Below are 18,999 nucleotides of genomic sequence, written 5' to 3'. Positions count from 1 at the left end.
AAGTCTTTGAACTACAGTGTGTATTTTACATTTATAGCACATCTTAATTGAACTCACCACATTCAAATATTCAACAGCCACATGTGGTTATGAGGGCCAAAGTCTTTATTTTTATTTTTGATTTTTTTAAAATATATATTTTATTGATTTTTTTTACAGAGAGGGAGAGGGATAGAGAGTTAGAAACATCAATGAGAGAGAAACATTGATCAGCTGCCTCTTGCACACCCCCTACTGGGAACGTGTCCGCAACCAAGGTGCATGCCCTTGACCGGAATCGAACCTGGGACCTTTCAGTCTGCAGGCCAACGCTCTATTCACTGAGCCAAACGGGTTTCGGCATGAGGGCCAGTCTTTAGTTGGCTGCAAATGTCCCCACTCTGCTTCTGATCTGGTCTCCTCTGTAAAAGGGGTGGTCAGTTATGCTCTTTGGTCGCAAGGTTGTCCGAACCTTGAGGGTAACCCCACCGGGCCTGCACAGACAGGTGGATACAGATATGTAGGTAACCTTCCAGCATCTTCTCTGCTTAGGGGTTTCTTCTATGCGAGCTCAGGGCTAACTTGTAGGTTCCACAACCCACCGATAATACAAATGAGACTTTTATAGGGTCTAAGTGCACTGAAGTAGCTACAAGCAGCACTGCCGTCAACGAATGCGTTTTGTGTGAATTTTCTAGACAACAGATCTGCTAACCCAGGCCATGACAGAGCTGTCCCAGACCCTGACGACGGATTACCGGACGCCACAAGGGGACTACCAGCGAGTTCAGTACATCCAGCAGCCTCAGCACATCCAGCTTCAAGTGGTGCAAGTGGCTCCGGTACTGTACTGCACTCGTCTCTCTCTCTCTCTCTCTCTCTCTCTCTCTCTCTCTCTCTCTCTCTCTCTCTCTCAGCTAAAAGAAGGAATCCCCCCAGAACTGTTGTTTCATTTAATTACACTGAGGGAGTGTCCGCCAGGTGCATGAACAAACCAAATGGAAATCATGTGGTCTCTGAAAATTGGAAGCTAATCCCAGAGCAGGGAGTGGAAGCTACCACTCATTGACTATTCTTAACAGATATTTTTAAAACATATTTTATTGATTTTTTTACAGAGAGGAAGGGAGAGGGATAAAGAGCTAGAAACATTGATGAGAGAGAAACATCTATCAGCTGCCTCCAGCACACTCCCTACTGGGGATGTGCCCGCAACCAAGGTACATGCCCTTGACTGGAATTGAACCTGGGACCCTTGAGTCCACAGGCCAACACTCTATCCACCGAGCCAAACTGGTTAGGGCTCACTGACTATTCTTCATCTCATTTTTCTTGTGGGTGGGCTCTTCATTTTGGGCTCTGGAAGAATCTATCCCTGGACTTGCCTGTAAAATATGATGTGCGTGTACTTTGTTCTGGAAAAAGGGCTCACACGTTAGCCAGTTTTCAAAGACATCTGCGCTGCATAAAAGGTTACGAACCGCTGTTCTGGCGGTTCAGTCGAGAGAAGCTGAAAGGCAATTTTCTTCCGTGATATCTTTTAACTCATAAAGTGTAGGTAGGCCATTACATTTAATTGAAATTGAAAGGGAAAGATTTCCGATTCCGGAGAGTGTCTCATCCAGCTTTTATTAAGAGCTATATTTCTTTTGGCTCCTTCTCTTTCACAAGTTAATAGCATGAAGTGGCTCCCGTTTTACAAGCTTCAGTTTAAAAACTGCCTCTTTTCCCTGCCGTTTGCCAGCTCGGCTTAGGGGCGGGCTCTCTGGGCTTGGAGCGATGGATAGAGGGTTCTCTTCTCTCTCCTCCTGTGTTCCTGCTGGGGTATTGCTTGCGCTGAACTTCTCTGGAGGGATTTCCCTTCGCCTCGATCAGCGTGGGTTTGTGTTTGTCTCCCCCAGGCCACCTCCCCCCATCAGTCTCAGCCGTCCACCGTGGACGTGGGCCAGCTGCACGACCCGCAGACCTACACCCAGCACGCCATCCAGGTGCAGCACATCCAGGTCACCGAGCCCGCCGCCTCGGCCCCGGCCTCCCAGGTACACGAGGCGTGGACTGTTCGCGGACGTTAGTCTGACCCCGGGACCCTGAGGAATGAATAAGAGTGAAGAGACATCCCCTTCAGACCTTGTCTCCTTGACTCCTGAAATATTGTTAGCATGCACCTTAGATTTCATATGGGTATTTGGACGCATTTTAAGTGATTAGCTTCTATCCCAATGGGCCCTGTGATGGGACATCCTGCAGACAAAGTGGGTGCAGGGCCATGGAAGGGATTCCTCCAGCTGGGCATGGTCACTTGGCCTCCTAGGATGAGGGCACAGTGGAGAAGGGCAGACCAAGATTCCTGCAGACCCCCCCCACCCCCCCCCCCACCCCCCGGCCTGAGTCTAAGGGCGAGATGGCCATGGAGATCAATTCTGGGATCAATTCTGGGAATTACAAAGGTTACATCTAGGACATTTTTGTAGAAGTGGTGTTTGCATTAGGTCTGGAAGGAGAGGTAGGGTTTTGACGTGGTACTCGGGGAAGGCATGATGACTTGAATCTGGTCTCATTCGAGGAAAGGCACAGAGATGGGACATTGTGTATTTATAGAAAGCTGTTTAGGTACTAACAGGAAATGGCGTTTGGAGAAAAAGCTGGAAAGGTGGTTCGGAGCTGGAGTACTTCTGTAATATAGATAATGATATTTTCACTCACTTATCTTTCTAACAAGATACTCTTGGAGATAATCCTTTGAAAACTAAGTAGCATTTCATTGTGATGAGTACTTTTCATTGATCCTATTTGTTTTTAAAATATTACTATTTTAGCAAGGGTACTTTGAATATTATAATTCGTCCTAGCCTGAATTACTTTTTCAGTGATTTAGAGTCTTCGCTATATTGGGAATTCATGATTTTTCTACCCTTGCTTTCTCTCTCGCTCCAGGTGGCTGGGCAGCCGTTGAGCCCCTCCTCCCAGCAGTCTCAGCAGGGGCTCAGCCCCTCCCACATGCAAGGCAGCTCCTCCACCCCAGGCCAGGCACCCCAGCAGCAGCAGAGCTCTGTGCAGCACACTTACCTGCCCAGCACCTGGAACTCCTTCCGTGGCTACTGTAAGTGAGAGACAAGGACCCTGGCTGGGTGGCTCAGTGGGTAGGAGTGTCTGTCTGTTCACCAAAAGGCTTGATTCCCAATGAGGGCATGTACCCAGGTGGCGGGTTTGATCAGGATGCCTGCAGGAGGCACCTGATTTTTTTTTTTTCTTCTCACATCAATGTTTCTCTCTTGCTCTCCTTCTCTCCCTCCCTTCCTCTCTGTAAAGTTGATGAAATAAAAAGAAACAAGGGGATAAAGCTGCAGGTCATCGGTGGGGAACCTGCAGCCATGGGCCATCATTTCATTAGCTTTACAACGGGTTTTCTAGATTAACGTCTCATTGACCATTTTCTTCACTCTGCATGTACTTGAGTTTCATGACAGAATTCAAGATAGCATCCTGATCAGAGAGCCACCCATTTGAGACATGAGGACTATTGCTAGAATAAGTGTAGGCAGGTGATTTAAATAGTAGAATAGATGGACGTAGGATCTGTCAATAGTATTGATCCATGTCTTCCACCAGTATTTATTGAATGTCTGCATCTCAACTAGTGTGCTAGACTCTGGGTGTACAGAGGATTAATATTCACATCATTAGTAATAATAATGCAAGCCAGCTTTCATTAAGCTCTTGCTATGTGCCAGGAAGGTTTTTAAGCCACAGGAGATACACATTCAGTATCCACATCCTATGAGATAAGTACAATAGCTGTTTGTATTTTACAGATAAGATAACTTAGGCACAGAGGAACTTGTCTGAGGAACATAGCTTGTAAATAGAGGTTTGAGCCGGGACCAGTTTGGCTCAGTGGATAGAGCTTCGGCTTGCGGACTGAAAGGTCCCGGGTTCGATTCCGGTCAAGGGCATGTACCTTGGTTGCGGGTACATCCCTGGTAGGGGGTGTGCAAGAGGCAGCCGATCGATGATTCTCTCTCATCGATGATTCTAACTCTCTATCCCTCTCTCTTCCTCTCTGTGAAAAATCAATAAAATATATTAAAAAAAAAAAAAATAGAGGTTTGAACCCAGGAATCTGGATCCAGAGTTGACACCAAACCACCCTGCAGGGCTGTCTCTCCTAATGAGATTGTCTTTGGCTCAAAAAAGATTGAGATAGAGATAGGAGTAATTGCTTTCAAAACCCTGAGATTAGTGCTATGGAAGCAATAAAAGGCTGGCTGCTGAAGTTCAGAATAGGTGACGGTCTGGGACAGGGGTCCTCAAATTTTTTAAAGTGGGGGCCAGATCACGGTCCCTCAGAGAGCTGGAGGGCCGGACTATATGAACTACTAATTCCTACTGTAACACCTCGGCTGCGCTCACTGCCCAAAAAACCTAGAGGGCCGGATCAGACTCCTCTGCGGGCTGCATGTGGCCCGCGGGCCGTAGTTTGAAGACCCCTGGTCTGGGGGATGACAGCCTTGGGTATGAGCTGACAAGTATGGGACCCCTGTGACTGAAGATGTGGTAGGAACAGGACTAGAGGTAAAGGCTGCAGTACAGGAACTAGGAGGGATATGGGCTGAGAAGGTGAGAAGGCCAGTAGTGATCTTCCCCTACTATTGATTTCTTTTTTTTGTGGGGGGTCCATCTCTGTTGTGTTTGATTATTGGCTATGTTGTGTATGGAATTAGGCTCCACCCCGTCCATTTAGTTATTTTTACAGTCTATTCTCTTAAATATCGGTGGGCACTACGAGGCCCGAGTCTCGTTTCTAATCATGGTGAATACCGGTGGGATCCTGGTCAACAGGCTGGCATTTATTCTCAGTTTAATTCCTGTGAAGGAAATAGGGGATGATGAAGACAGTCATGGTCGTCATAGTATGAACTAGCATTCTAACCTGAAGAAAGGATTCCAGAACTGAACTTCTTTATGCATATTTCCTATTTTTCAGCATCGGAGATTCAAATGATGACGCTTCCCCCAGGACAGTTTGTGATCACAGATAGCGGTGTGGCAACTCCGGTCACAACTGGCCAAGTGAAGGCGGTTACTCCGGTAAGCTGTGTGCTCGCGAAGGTTTTCCTGTCCACCCTACTGCACCCGACTCCCCTTCCCCTGCCTCCTGCTCCCCAACCTGCAGTGTCTGAGTCAGAAGTACCTCTCCTGTGCTCCCATTCCAACTTGAGGAGCTGCATTCGAACCCTGTCACAGTTTCATGATTATTGGTTTACTACGGTATCTATCTTTTCTCAGTAGGCAATGAATTAATTCCTTGAAAGCCATATCTTGGTTGTTAACTCTTTCGTGCCTGTTTTATTCCCCTTGTACCGTTTCTTTACAAATTCCTCCCTCTTTCTGGCCCCAGGATCCCCTCCCCCCGTTAGGCCTCAGCTTTCTAAAGATCCTTTCTTCCTGCTCTAGGGTCATTATGTGTTGTCAGAAAGTCAACCGGAACTGGAGGAAAAGCAGGCTTCTGCCCTCTCCGGGGCAGTCCAGGTTCAGCCAACTGCTCACAGTGACTTGGACCCTCAGACAACCAGCCAACAGCAGCCCACACAGTACATCATCACAACCACCACCAACGGCAACGGGAGTAGGGAAGTGCATATCACCAAACCTTAACCGCCACCCTTGAGCTAGAATCCAGCAGTCACATCATGTCTCTTCTTATTCATACATCGGAAAGCTTCTGACACTCACAACTCTTTTACCATCTGTCATTCACCCGAGAGTTTGGAGGTTACGGTTTTGACACTGGTACAATGGACTGGGGTTTATTTTATCAAGGCCACCTTTACCAAAAGGATTTTGGGAATCGCTGGTGTGGAATGGAGATCTTTCAGTGGCAAGTAGAGTTCAAGATGAAGAGATTTTGCCTCGTTCGTGGGTTGATTTTTTTAAAAAATACATTGATAAGCCTTACTTTTCCTTTGTGGGACTGTTAAGTGGCGTATTGTGTTTGTACCAAAGGTGGAGAAAGGGTGTGACAAGTCCATGGCCATGGACCTCATTCCAAGCCGTGGCACCAAAGGAGAAGGGGCATTTTATGGGTCTGTGTTAGGCCAGAATCGCTTCATCTTTTGAGTTTGCAGGAATTTAACCAATGGGGCCTACTGACTGAAAATAACCACGATGGAACAAAGGGGGAAAGTGATACTCTGAAGGAAAAACTGTCTAAATTTTTTTTATTGCTGAGTGAAAAAAACAACAACTTGCCTTTTTTTTTTTTTTTAATCACTGTTGGGCTATTGGTAATACTTCGCAGAGATACTGCCCTCAGCACATAAGGCCCAGAGACCGGGTTCTGCCGGATCTTACTTTATTAGTCCACAACGGTGGACTCCCTATAAGAAAAAGGTTGCCTGATGTCAGCAGAATTTGAATTTCTGCATTAAAGCATTGCCACCATTCTCTGATGTGGTGGTAATAAGGAGATACTAGAGACAGCTGTACCAAGTAAAATTACGGAGACGATATAATATGTATATAAAGTGAAAAGCACTGAAACCTTGTCCTGCCTTGCAGGATCCATACCATTCATTGGTAAAGGGTGAATTCCTTTCTCTTAGCAGGTGGATACTCGGCCCTCGCCCAGAGCATTCAGTGTATTTTAGGATTTTTAATGCTTTCTTAAAATGAACATTCTTTAAGGTTGGGTGGAAGGGGGCCCTCCTCATTTCTTACCACTCTGACCTTAAACATGCCATAACTCATCTGGACCCTTGGGTATGACCAACTTCACACTTGGGGGTAATATAAGAAGGTGGGGACCATTTATAATACATCAAGGCAATGATTTTCAACCTTTTTCACCTCCTGGCACACATAAACTAATTATTAAAATTCTGTGGCACACCAAAAATTATATTTTTTTGCCAATCTGACAAAAAAAGGTATAATTTTGATTGATTTACAAAAAAAAATAATAATTTCCTACCCTTATTGCTTGTATATAAAGATTTCTGGTACCAAGAGCTAACCAATCAGGTGAAACCTTTTTATGCAATGCAACCAATAAGATGCAACTAATTATTATATGATCTATATATATATATATATATATATATATATATATATATAGGGTGTTCCCCCCAAATGTATACATACTTTGGGTTTTTATAAAGGCAATGTTTATTATAATACATATTCCTTTCAAAATTGAGCTATCTGCTATTCAAGTGTGTATACATTTTTGGGGGACACTGTATTTATGGTTCAAGTCAGAGCATTCATACCAGATGGCTATTGTTGTATTGGCTATTGTCATTTTACTTATTTGACAATCTGAGAAGAGGTCAGTGCCCCTGACTAAATAAATAGTCAGGTATTGAATGTTTTTCAAATTCTTCTTGCAGCACACTGGTTGAAAATCACTGCATTAAGGGATCTGGGAGAAATCCAATCTTTATGGCTATTACACTATCTGTAGAAAAGGGAAAAAAATCTGCCTCAGTAATAGTTTTGCTTATATGCATTCCTCTTTGTTAGCTATGAATTCATTGGGGGAAAACATTTTCCTCTTTTTTTACTATACATTCCAATTGTACACAGAAAACGCTGCAGAGATCAGTATGTATTTTAACAACTTTTTATGATATACTAACACATTTTTAGAATAATTACTGATGGTAGAATTTATCACTGCAGAACAGAACGACCTGACTTAAATTGCAAATGAAATTAATTTATTTTATTTACATTTCTGGGTAAAAACTGGTTCTATCAATTAAGTATAGTAGCGTCTTTACTACAGTAAAGATAACTTTTCTGAATAGGTAAACAATGCAGCTAAAACAACTTTACTAATATGTAGATTTTTGCACTTTATTTCTGAGACCTCATTTATTTAGTTACCCCTGAAAATTTGGGCACTAGGAGAACTTGAGAAAGTTACTTGGGAACTGTGCAGAAACTGAAAATGGACCCTGTAACAAAGGGATAAAATATTGACATTGAATGACATACTAGAGACTCTGGGTCCCACAGTCCCATGTTGTAATGATTGTACATATCCTAGGATCCAGTCTAGAATGACTTGCTAGGTGAAGAATACACTTCCCGAATGATCCAATTTCGTTTTAATACCTTCAATTTGGCTCTCCTGGGTCCTTTTTAATTTGAATCAGCAAGGTACCTCTTCCTCCTCACCTCAGGAGTAACACTGATTAACGTAGAAAACTCTCACCAAATGGAATGTTCATTTTATACCAGTTATTTCAAGTTTTAAAATACACAGAAGGAAATGTGGAAGGACCTCTTTGTCTATTTCCTAAGTTTGTTTGTTTTTTCTTTCTTTCTTTCTTTTGTTCTTATGTGGAATAAGTAAATCTCGAAAGCTAATCTGTATATCATCAACCAGAGATGCAGGTGGCAGAGAAGCCAAATACCACTGCTTTAAGATCAGGTATTCCGCACATTCATCCAAGGTAATAAATTTTCAAAAGAACTTGGATTTGAAGAGATGGCAGAGTATAAGTCATCTGAACACCCAGTTTTTGGGGGAAAATGTTTGCAGCCAATGTTTATATTGTTTTGTTCCTTAAGACACATTGGCACTGGAGACTTCAATCAGTGCAGTGTAAATTTTGGAGTAACATAGATTTTACATTTTTATTGCTTGATTTGTGCCCCACATAATAGACATTTTATCATGTAAATTTCCTGTTAGCCAGGGGAAAAAAACTATTATTTTGATTCTTGAATTTTTTTATTTTTTATTTTATTTTTTTTAATTTCCAATGATCCTTTCAAAAAAAACTTAGGGCTAAAAAGCACTTCATGAGATGCTAAAGCCGACCCCCGGGTTAAAAATGTTGACCCTCTCCTGTTATTTAAATGTGAACATTTATTGTACATTCAGTGAGTTATAGTGTTAATAGTCTTGTGCTACTCAGCAGGTGTAAAAGATTAATAAATATTTTTTTAAATAAACATCTTCCTTGTTTGTATGTGTGACGCTTTAAGAGCTACTGAGACTTGAATTTTTTTCCTACTATTACAACTTACAACGTTCTGACTCTTTGATTCACTGTGGTCTGGTCAGACTCCCTGGGAGAGAATTTGTGGATGACGACTGTGGACTGATGTTCTTCTGCTTATTCACTTGGTGGTTTCGAATTCAAGAACTTACCAACTTTCTAACAGGAAATAAGGCTAGGCTTGCAGCCAGCAGGGGAGCCGAGAGGGTTTTTTTTCTTTTTTGTTTGTTTGTTTTTTTTGAAATTTCTACTTTCCAAAAAGGGAGGGATCTTTTTTGGGGGCCCTCCAGCTTCTCTGACGTAGTTGTATCCGATCCGACTGTGTGGCTCAGTAGTTGAGCCTGGAGCTATGAATCAGGATGTCACAATTGGATTCCTGTCCAGGCACATGCCGGGTTGGGTTGTGGGCTCCACCTCCGGTGGGGGGCATGCAGGAGGCAGCCCTGGATAATTCTCCCATCATTAATGTTTCTATAGTTTTCTCCCTCTCCCTTCCTCTCTGAAATCAATAAAGAAATATGTATTTTTTAAAAAGTTTAAAAAAAACACCCCCAACTTTATATAAAATAGAGAACTGAGGATGATCTCTGCACATCTGCTGGGAGTAGCTGTGGAGTGTGAAGCCAGTGAGTAAGAAGAAAGAGACATAGATTCTTAACAAGAGGAACGTTATCCAGTTTCAAATGTATTTCTTCAGTGTATATAATTTCTTCCGACATCCAGAGTCCTGGGTCGGGAGGGAGAAATGGGAACACACGAGGCGGCGGGGGGCAATAGGCTCGAGTTCCCTTTCTCCTCAATGTAACTCGAGAAACTGCAGTTTTTCAAAATGGGAATTAATAGTGCATAGTACTAAAAATTGGAATTAATCGTGTATAGTACAAAGATAGTTGATAGAAAATGCTTAGCATAGTGTCTGGAGCAAGGTATGCTCTCTGCAAAAACCTTACCTAATAAAATTGCATTCAGTGAGTCGGGTTTTGGGGGCCTCAATTCGCGGCCAGGTGAAAACTACACACCGCCTCTACCCTCCAGAAACTTCTAAACCAGGTGCGACCTTCAAGCTGGTTGCAAACTGCATCCTGAGACAGCTCAGAGAGCTCCAGCCATTCCCTTTCCGCCGCACCCAAGGCCCGGCCCCGCCCCTCCCCAGGTCCCGCTCCTCTTCTCTACTTATCGTCCTGGCCCCGCCCATAGACACGCCCCCGCAGGCCACGCCTCACGCAGCCCCGCCCCGACGTCCCAGGCCCCGCCCCTATAGGACCCGCCCCCCGGCATCCAAGGCCCCGCCCCTTCCGCCGGAGCCCGGAGCGTGCACGCCTTGCGAGGGCGAGCGCGTCTCGCAGCCCGCGGGCCGAGGATCGCAGCGGGCAGCGCGGCCCGCGCTTGCGGCCGAGGTGAGGGCGGGCCCTAGGGGGCGAAAGGGTTAAGACGTTGCGGGGGGCGGGGGAGCGGAGGGAGGGAGGTGCTGCGGGCTCCGAGGGTCGCTGCTCGGGTCGCTGTGGCGGGGACCGGGCCTGTGGGAGCTGGTGGCCCGGTTGGGAAGAGGGTCAGGGTTGGGGCGGAGGGGCCTGGGCGCAGCGGTGCAGATTGGAAGGGTGGGACCTGGGCCTCTGGCTGGGGCGGGGTTGACTAGGCGACGACGGATTTGGAGCCTGGGGTGGCCCCGGAAGGAGCCTAAGGTTTAGGTTGTTTGGGGGGATCGGGAGAGGCCGGGGAGGGTCGTTTAGCCCCAATGCAGAAGAAAAGCCGTTGGGAGAGGCCTTCTTGGTCTAGGAAAGAGGTCCAGATGCCACAAGACTTAGAAATCTTTGGCTTCCGGGGTTCCAACCTCTGGCAGTTGCCTGCTTTTTTTGTATTTGGAGAGCCGATTCAGAATGGTAGCAGGGCAAAGGTTGCCCCTGGGTAAGATTCAATTTAGCTCCAGGTCCACCGAATTGAAGACACTTGGAAGCAAGTTGTGAAACAGGTGATCCTCCTAAGAGGCAGGTGGAACACCGGCTTTGCAGCTCTTAACCCTGCTGTATGTCAGTTTGTTTAAATTGGGACTTGATTCTCAGCAGCGGGTTGCTTCTGCATTTTTGTTTTTTGTGCTTTCTCACCTGCTTCAGTCATGTAGCACATGAGATGTTTAGGGTGTTGTAATTCACTGGCTGGCAGGGGTCCACAGCTGCTTGGTTCAACACTGACCCATCCGCTGGGTCTCACGTAGATCTGAAGATAAACTTGGAAGTAATTCAGCGGGGAGGTGCTTGTTTTAACAGTAAATTGACAGGTTTGCTGTTTATCATTTGAGAATTTCAGAATGAGAAGTCATTCCGTTACTACGTTATGTGACTGCGTTAAGTCCCGTAAACTCATCCATCTAGAGATTGTTCCTCTCAGGAATCCAAGATTGGCCTAACCACCCTTCACCAATTGACACCTGGCGAGGTAAGATTTGTCCAGAGTCACTGAGATGTGAAGTTTGGTATTTTGATTTGTAGCCTCTTTTTTAAAATATATTTTATTGATTTTTTACAGAGAGGAAGGGAGAGGGATAGAGAGCTAGAAACATCGATCAGCTGCCTCCTGCACACCCCCAACCCGGGATGTGCCCACAACCAAGGTACATGGCCTTGACTGGAATCGAACCTGCGACCCTTCAGTCTGCAGGCCGATGCTCTATCCACTGAGCCAAACCGGTCAGGGCCATGTAGTCTTTTTTTTCTTTTCTTTTCTTTTCTTTTTTCTGTGCTTGTTATTGCTTGCCCATTTGGTAGGAATAGGAAATAGAGCATGGGCTTAGCCAGTGTTCCTGGAGTGATGGAGTCCAAGCTCCTTATTCCTGAGAGCTTTGCTCAGTCCCGTGGCCACAGAGCTTTGTTACATGGATTCTAGCCATCAGCCTTGTGAAATGTTTTCATATGTACGTTTCTAACGGTGGCCAGCTGTGTTCCGTTATTAAAGGAAGGAGAAAAATAGCATTACATTTACATGGCTATAAAAATCGGATGGACCAACTAAAGGTGGCTTGGCCTCCACGTAGCAGAAGGTCACGGTCAGGTTCTTGGAGCCTCGCGTTTATTTGGACTAATAAGGTCACTATAAGGTGCTCCCTTTTCATGATGTAAACCGGAAGTTTAGATAGGGTGTATTGTGTGTAGTGTTAAGAAATGACTCTGCCGCCAGGCAGACCTGAGCCTCAGTCCTGTCCCTGGGGACAGGCAAGTTATTTATCTATTTGTTTTACTGTCTGTAGAATAGATATAATAACCCCGCCTTTCACAGCTGTAAGAATTAAATGACGTAGGCCCTCATTAAGTAACTTATTGTTAATGTCTGAGCTTGATTAGTCTGTGTGAATTTTTTTTTGTGAAAGAGCAAATGCTTAATTGCTAAAAAACCCCCACAATTGTTAAATTATGTTTTTTTTAAAAAAAATGTATTTTATTAAATTTTTACAGAGGAAGGGAGAGGGATAGGTCAGCTGCCTCCTGCACACTCCCCGCTGGGGATGTGCCCGCAATCAAGTTACATGCCCTTGACCGGAATCAAACCTGGAACCCTTCAGTACGCAGGCTGAGGCTCCATCCACTGAGCCAAGCGGTGAGAGCTGTTAAATTATGTTATAGTGGAGATATTATTGGCCTGGGGAGTCTAGAAGTCTAAATTATGAGCTCTGCTGATCCATTCATTGAGTCTGCTTTTGCTTATGTGTAAAGTGAAGTTAGAAAACCTATAAATTTGGGAGCTGGAAGAAGTCTGGTAGGATTTTAAAGTTCAGATGACTGTGGAGTGGTAGGCAGGAGGGAGAAGAGCTGTTCAGCTGTAGTTAGGGTGTGAGGATAAGGGCTAAGGGAGGGTTTGAGGTGGAATATTTTCTGGGCCAGAGTTATTTCCTGTAGGAGCGTGTCCACTAGATCCCTGGGATTTCTGCCTTTCTGTCTCAAGCCGTGCCTGCCTGTGTTTGTCTAGATTCCCCGTGGAACATAAAACATGGATTCCCTGGACCATATGCTGACGGACCCCCTGGAACTGGGTCCGTGTGGAGATGGCCATGGGGCACGGATTATGGAGGACTGCCTCCTGGGGGACACCAGGGTCAGTCTGCCGGAGGACCTTCTGGAGGATGTGAGTTACACCGTCACCCTCTTTTCCTCTCTCAGCCTCCCCACAGCCACTGTTCTCATCCTTTGCAGTCTCATGTTAAGGATGAAACTTGTTTCATTCTCGGTACTGCAGTCAGAGTGATCTCTGTCTTTTTTTGTGGAGAACCTGTTGAATACTCTGAGTAAGGAATAAATGATAAGCTACATTCTGCATGTTTAATAACTTGATAATATGTGATAAAGCCCTATTTTTAACAAGTTAGTTTTCAGCAACGAGCGAGAAGTTTTTTTAAAGAGGAGAATTATGTGTATGTTGATATCGATTACCCATGTTGTGATTCATGAAACCAAACCCAAATGTGTCCTTTCTGGCTATAAGGAACCTGCTCGTCAGTTATTCATGTGTGTCCTGGGCAAGCATATCAGCGTGCTGTGACCACTTTCACAGTCTGTGATCATTATCATTAAGGTGGCTGCCATTTATTAAGTGCTCAGTACGTGGAAGGCGCTAGGTGCTGAAACATCTGTTTCTCTGTCTTGGTTTATTTTGCATATTTTAAACATAGTTGCTGCGTCATAAAGCTGACATCCATCTGAGCATCATCCAGCTTTAGGAGATAATTTTATTTAATCATATTTGGTTCAGATTTCTCTTTCATAATATGTGCTGTGCCAGCACTGCCAAGGGTTTGGCGAGCCTGAGGGGGGACTGGTGAAGGATGAAGAAAAGACAGACAGAGAGTAAGCTGGGTCTAGGTGGATCTTCTGTGCCTGGTTGAGGCCACAGAACAGATCCAGACTGAAAAGCTGATGCTCTATTTATAGTCAGGGACAAATAATGTAATTTACAATGTTCTTGTAAGTTTCACTTGTTTTGACAGCACTTGCTGCCCCTCCCACAGCCCACTAGCTACCCAGGAAAGATTGTGGGAACAGTTATAAGATCAAGCTCAATTATGCTTAGAGGGCTGTGCCCTCCAAGCTGGGACTTGTTTGAGACTTTGCCAGCAGGTCAGTCCGAGGCTTAACTCTATAACCGCTTCCTACAATAATATGTCAGACATTTTAGATAAAATTAAAGCCGCCAGTCTGCCCTTGTTTTATTCCCTCTCTCACCTGAAGTAACAACCACTGAAGTCACTGTATATCCTTCCATGTTTCCTTTGCATCCTCTTTCAAGTAAATCTCCTGTGTCACTCAGTCAGCAAACACTTTTTTTCATTAAGCACCTTCTTTATGCCAGACCCTGAGGTGCTGGGATTAAAGTGGTGAGCACCAATGGGCTTGCAGGGGAACATGGAGCCGAGGTGCTTTGTGTACTCATGCTGAGACCGTTGATGGCTCCCTTTGCCTGAAGGGTAAAGGCACAAGTACTGAGCATGCTCACAGGTCCCTTGTCCCTCCTGCTTGCTGCTCCACCTCTCCTTCCCTGTCCTTGTGCCAGCCTCATGTTGCCTGAATTCTTTTTGTTCTTGGGTTTTTAACCCTTTTGCCTCAGTCTCTTTTTCTTTTCCTTATCATCCCTCACTGTCTTTTAAAAAAAATGTATCCTATATAATAAAAGGCTAATATGCAAATTGTCCCTTTGGGAGTTTGACTGCTCGCTATGACATGTGCTGACCACCAGGGGGCGGTGCAAAACAAAGGAAGGCCCCAGCTGGCCCTGATTGCCAACCAGGCCTACGGACCCTACCTATGTACAAATTTTGTGTACTGGGCCTCTAGTATATATTTTTATTGATTTCAGACAGGGAGAGGGAGAGAGCAATAGAAACATCAGTGATCAGAGAGAATCATTGATCAGCAGCCTTCTGTGTGCCCCACTGGGGACTGAGCCCACAGCCCAGGCATATGCCCTGACCGGGAATTGAACCATGGCCTCCTGGTTCATAGGTCGATGCTCAACCGCTGAGCCACGCCGGTCGGACATCCCGCACTATCTTAAATGTCACTTCCTCTGGTAGGTGTTCTCTGAAGCCTTCAGTCCGGGAGGTGTGCTTCTCCTATGTGCTCATAGGTAAACTTCTTAAGCTGCGTTGTAATTGCTTGTTTAATATTTCCCACAACCAGACAGTATGTATGCAGTACTAGTCTGTCTTAGTAGCACATAGATGTCCAGTATATGATTGTTGAACTGAAAATGAGCTCCATCCCGCTGCTTCTCACTCTCAGCAGGTGACCTCAACTCCTCAAGCTCTCTCCTCCGGTGTTAACTTTTTCCTGCCACTCATTTTTGCTAAACTCGGATTTCTGCCATCATGTCCCCTGCCGACAGAAATGGTTCCCAGATAGGGTTCTCTCTACTGAGATTATTTTCCTCTGGATTACTTGCTGTTGGATGTGAGACTTTGGTTTATAGGTAGTCTTTATAAATCTCTTAAGTTTTGAGAATTGAGGAAAGATGAGTGGAATTTTAGTTTGTTTAAAAACACTTAAAACTTGCATGCTGGCAATGGTTGCCCAACAGTGTGAACGGACTTAATGCTACTGTTAAAAATGGGTAAAATGAGAAGTTTTATGTCATACATATTACATCACACAGAAAACATAGGAACCTCCTTTTCTCTCGTTGACTTTTCTCCTGCTTCCCCTCATCCTCCCAGCCCGAGATATTCTTTGAGGTGGTCAGCCTCTCCACGTGGCAGGAAGTGTTGAGTGACTCCCAGCGCGCGCACCTCCAGCAGTTCCTGCCCCGCGTTCCGGAGGACAGCGCTGAGCAGCAGAACCAGCTGCTCCTGGCCCTGTTCAGGGGCGAGAACTTCCGCTTCGGGAACCCCCTGCACATCGCCCAGAAGCTCTTCCGAGGTGCGTAGCTCAGCAGGCTTTCGGGGGGAGAGGAAGGTGGGGACCCATTCAGTTATGTGCAGGCATTCCTTTCAGTCTGTCTTTTATGTACAAACTAGAGGCCTGGTGCACGAAATACATGCGAGAGGAGGCCTTCCTTCTCCTGGCTGCTGGCACCCAGCACCCGGGCTTCCCTTGCAGTCCTGGCTTCATCCGGAAGGTTGTTGAGAAGGATGTCCGGTCTAATTAATATATTATGCTTTTATTATTATAGATTATTATAGATAGGTACCGACTCAGCAGATTGGTTTTGTGCAACACTTGCTGCCTATGCCATCTTTAAAAAAAAAAAAAAAACTTACATAGGAAATATATAAATCATAAATGTATTGCTCAATGATTTATTATAATATGAATTCAGCTGTGTAAAACAACCCAGGTCATCTCGTGCTGCTCTCAGCTACCACCTAGATCAAGAAATAAAACATTACCAACATCGCCCTGGCCCTTGTGATTCAGAAGTTAGTGTCAGCCTGAGCCCTAAAGGATCATAAGTTCGATTTTCAGTCAAGGGTATGTGCCTGGGTTGCAGGTTTGATCCCCAGACTAGTTTGGGGTGCTTGTAGGGGGCAGCCAATTGCTGTTTTTCTCTCTCTCTCTCTCTTTGTCTCTCTCTCTCTCTCTCTCTCTTTCTTTCTCCCCACTCTCTCCCTTCCACTTCCTAAATATCAATGGAAAAAAATACCCTTGGGTGAGGATTAACAAAAATAAATAAATAAAAATACCAACATCTTATAGGCACCTTTATGACTAGTCTTTAAATAATTTTCAATAATAGTTTACCATTTGCATGATTACATATATATATGTGTGTGTGTGTGTGTGTGTGTGTGTGTGTGTGTATGTCTGAATTACATACACTTTACTGCAGAAAGCATGATACTACTGCCAATCTCTTTAGTATTTATATATCTCTTAGCAAGGACATTTTCCCACACGATCACAGTCCTCTTTATTACACCCAAGACATTTTACATTGAGCAAAAAGTATCACCATGCAAATTGTCTCTGTTGTCCCCAAATGGCCTTTATAGTTGTCTCTTAAAACTAGGACCAATTCAAGGTTCATGCCTCGTGTTTGGATCTCATGTCTCTTCGCTTCCTGAATCTATGGCCCTCTGCCTTTCCCCCCCCCCGCCCTTGTCTTTGAAAACACTGACATTTTTGAGGAGCCTAGGACACTTGAATTGTAAAACATTCTGTTTTCTGGGGAATTGTCTTGTTTTCTCATTATTAGATTTGGGTTAAACTCTACGGGACATGTTATTTCTTTCCCCCTGTCATCTCCGAAGGCAGGTGGTGCCTGTTTTTCCATTGTTGGTGATGCCATGTTTGAGCCCTTGTTTAAGGGATGTCTGCCAGACCTACTGGTTGTAAGGGACCTTTTTCATTGTATAAAAAGCAATCTGTAGGATAATGCTTGGGGACTACGTGACACTCTTTATTTTCTTTTAAAACAATACATATTTATTATAGAGAAATTAGGAATACAGATAGTCAAAAGAGAAAAATAAAATCACTCCTAATCCTACCACCCAGACATAACCGTATTTAATGTTATGTGAACCACATAGAGAAATGGAAATACTTTTTCTTTTTTGGGGGGGAAGGGTAAGTTATTTTTATTTTTTTTCCAAGACCATGTGATACTCATTTCCCAAAAGCCCTTATTTTACTTTGGTTTTAGCACCCAATAATAATTCTTTCCTGAGAAAGTAGGGTATGTGGCCTGTTCAGGAAACTGCATGGAGGCCATTGGGGGTGGGGTAGAGTGAGCAAAAGAGGGACTGGTGGAAGATGAGGCCACAGGTGGCACGAGGCAGGTCATGAAGGGCCTTATAGGCCATCTTTAGGGTCTCGGCTTTTATTGAATGTGGAGGGAGACCATGGGACCAAGCCACCATTGTCACACATAGACCACTGCAGCTATTTTTCTTTCATCTTGCTTCCAGCATGTCATTCTTCTGCTTTAAACCGTCATTGCTCTTAGGATAAAATCCACGCATGACCTAAAAGCTTCTGTCTGATCTCAGGTCACCTTCCCAGGTCATCTCGTGCCACTCTCAGCTACCACCTTCTCTGCTTTAGTCTTCAGACATTTCTGTATGCCCCCTACTGGAGATTGAACCCACAACCTGGGCATGAGTCCTGACTGGGAATCGAACCGGCAACCTTTCGTTGTATGGGACAACACCCAACCAACTTAGCCATACCAGCCAGGCATATATTCCTCCCAGTTTTTCATTTTGAAAACTTGTAAGCATAAAGAAAAGTTGAAAAATAATATAACAAACATTCGTATAATGTTCACTTATACTTATCAGTTGTTGATATTTTGCTGCAGTTGCTTTAATCGGGCTTCATTTTGTACGTCATCTCTTAGAGATCCCTTTCCCGATTGAACTCTCCTTGCCCTTCCGTTCTCTGGCGTTAACTTCCCTATAGTACTTAAGAGAGTTGACTGTTACTTATCTGTTTACCTGTTTATTTGCTGTCTCTCCCACGGGACTGTAGGCTCCGCTTACACAAAGGTTATCTCCTCCCCCTGCCCCCAATATTGTATATCCCAGCTTAGTAGACTGGACCACATTTCCAGCACACGTTAAATATTTGCTGACTGATGTATATATGTTGTACCTTGGTTCTTTTAAGATGGACACTTCAACCCTGAGGTGGTTAAGTATCGGCAGCTCTGCTTCAAGTCTCAGTACAAGCGGTACCTCAACTCCCAGCAGCAGTATTTCCACCGGCTGCTGAAGCAGATTCTGGCTTCTCGGAACGTAAGTGTTGTCAGGAGGCGGATGTGCAACGGACAGTGAACGCACCAGTTTCATGACCTCAAGAAGTGGCTCAGGTGTAAAATACGAAAGATACCACTCAAGGAAAAAAAAAAAAAAATGCTACCAATTAAGCTATGATATAATTAAATTATATTATTCTTTCTTTTAAAAAAATTTTTTTAATTGATTTTTTTACAGAGAGGAAGGGAGAGGGACAGAGAGCTAGAAACATCGATGAGAGAGAAACATCGACCAGCTGCCTCCTGCACACCCCCTATTGGGGATGTGCCTGCA

The 18,999-nt window shown here is 44.5% G+C and overlaps 2 protein-coding genes across 7 annotated transcripts in view; both read left to right on the top strand.

The window, feature by feature from the left end:
* PRDM10 (PR/SET domain 10) overlaps window positions 1-8,943 on the top strand; it is a 62,212-nt gene extending 53,269 nt beyond the window's left edge. For all 3 annotated transcript variants that reach the window (XM_084868265.1, XM_084868264.1, XM_084868266.1), the window contains exons 18-22: window positions 678-821; window positions 1,881-2,018; window positions 2,914-3,079; window positions 4,964-5,067; window positions 5,434-8,943. In XM_084868265.1, the coding sequence (XP_084724391.1) occupies window positions 678-821; window positions 1,881-2,018; window positions 2,914-3,079; window positions 4,964-5,067; window positions 5,434-5,634 (753 nt within the window). In that variant the 3' untranslated portion in view covers window positions 5,635-8,943. The remainder of the gene's footprint in view (window positions 1-677; window positions 822-1,880; window positions 2,019-2,913; window positions 3,080-4,963; window positions 5,068-5,433) is intronic.
* Window positions 8,944-10,283: 1,340 nt separating this feature from the next.
* Window positions 10,284-18,999, top strand: part of NFRKB (nuclear factor related to kappaB binding protein) — a 29,655-nt gene continuing 20,939 nt past the window's right edge. For all 4 annotated transcript variants that reach the window (XM_084868263.1, XM_084868262.1, XM_084868261.1 and 1 more), the window contains exons 1-5: window positions 10,284-10,387; window positions 11,287-11,423; window positions 12,948-13,103; window positions 15,685-15,886; window positions 18,578-18,705. In XM_084868263.1, coding sequence (XP_084724389.1) covers window positions 12,969-13,103; window positions 15,685-15,886; window positions 18,578-18,705 — 465 coding nt within the window. In that variant the 5' untranslated portion in view covers window positions 10,284-10,387; window positions 11,287-11,423; window positions 12,948-12,968. The remainder of the gene's footprint in view (window positions 10,388-11,286; window positions 11,424-12,947; window positions 13,104-15,684; window positions 15,887-18,577; window positions 18,706-18,999) is intronic.

The sequence above is a fragment of the Pipistrellus hanaki genome (genome assembly GCF_964339955.1).
Source record: "Pipistrellus hanaki genome assembly, chromosome: 19".
Taxonomy (NCBI): Eukaryota; Metazoa; Chordata; class Mammalia; order Chiroptera; family Vespertilionidae; genus Pipistrellus; species Pipistrellus hanaki.
Note: the sequence above shows the minus strand (reverse complement) of the source record. Positions and strands in the feature narration are given on the sequence as shown.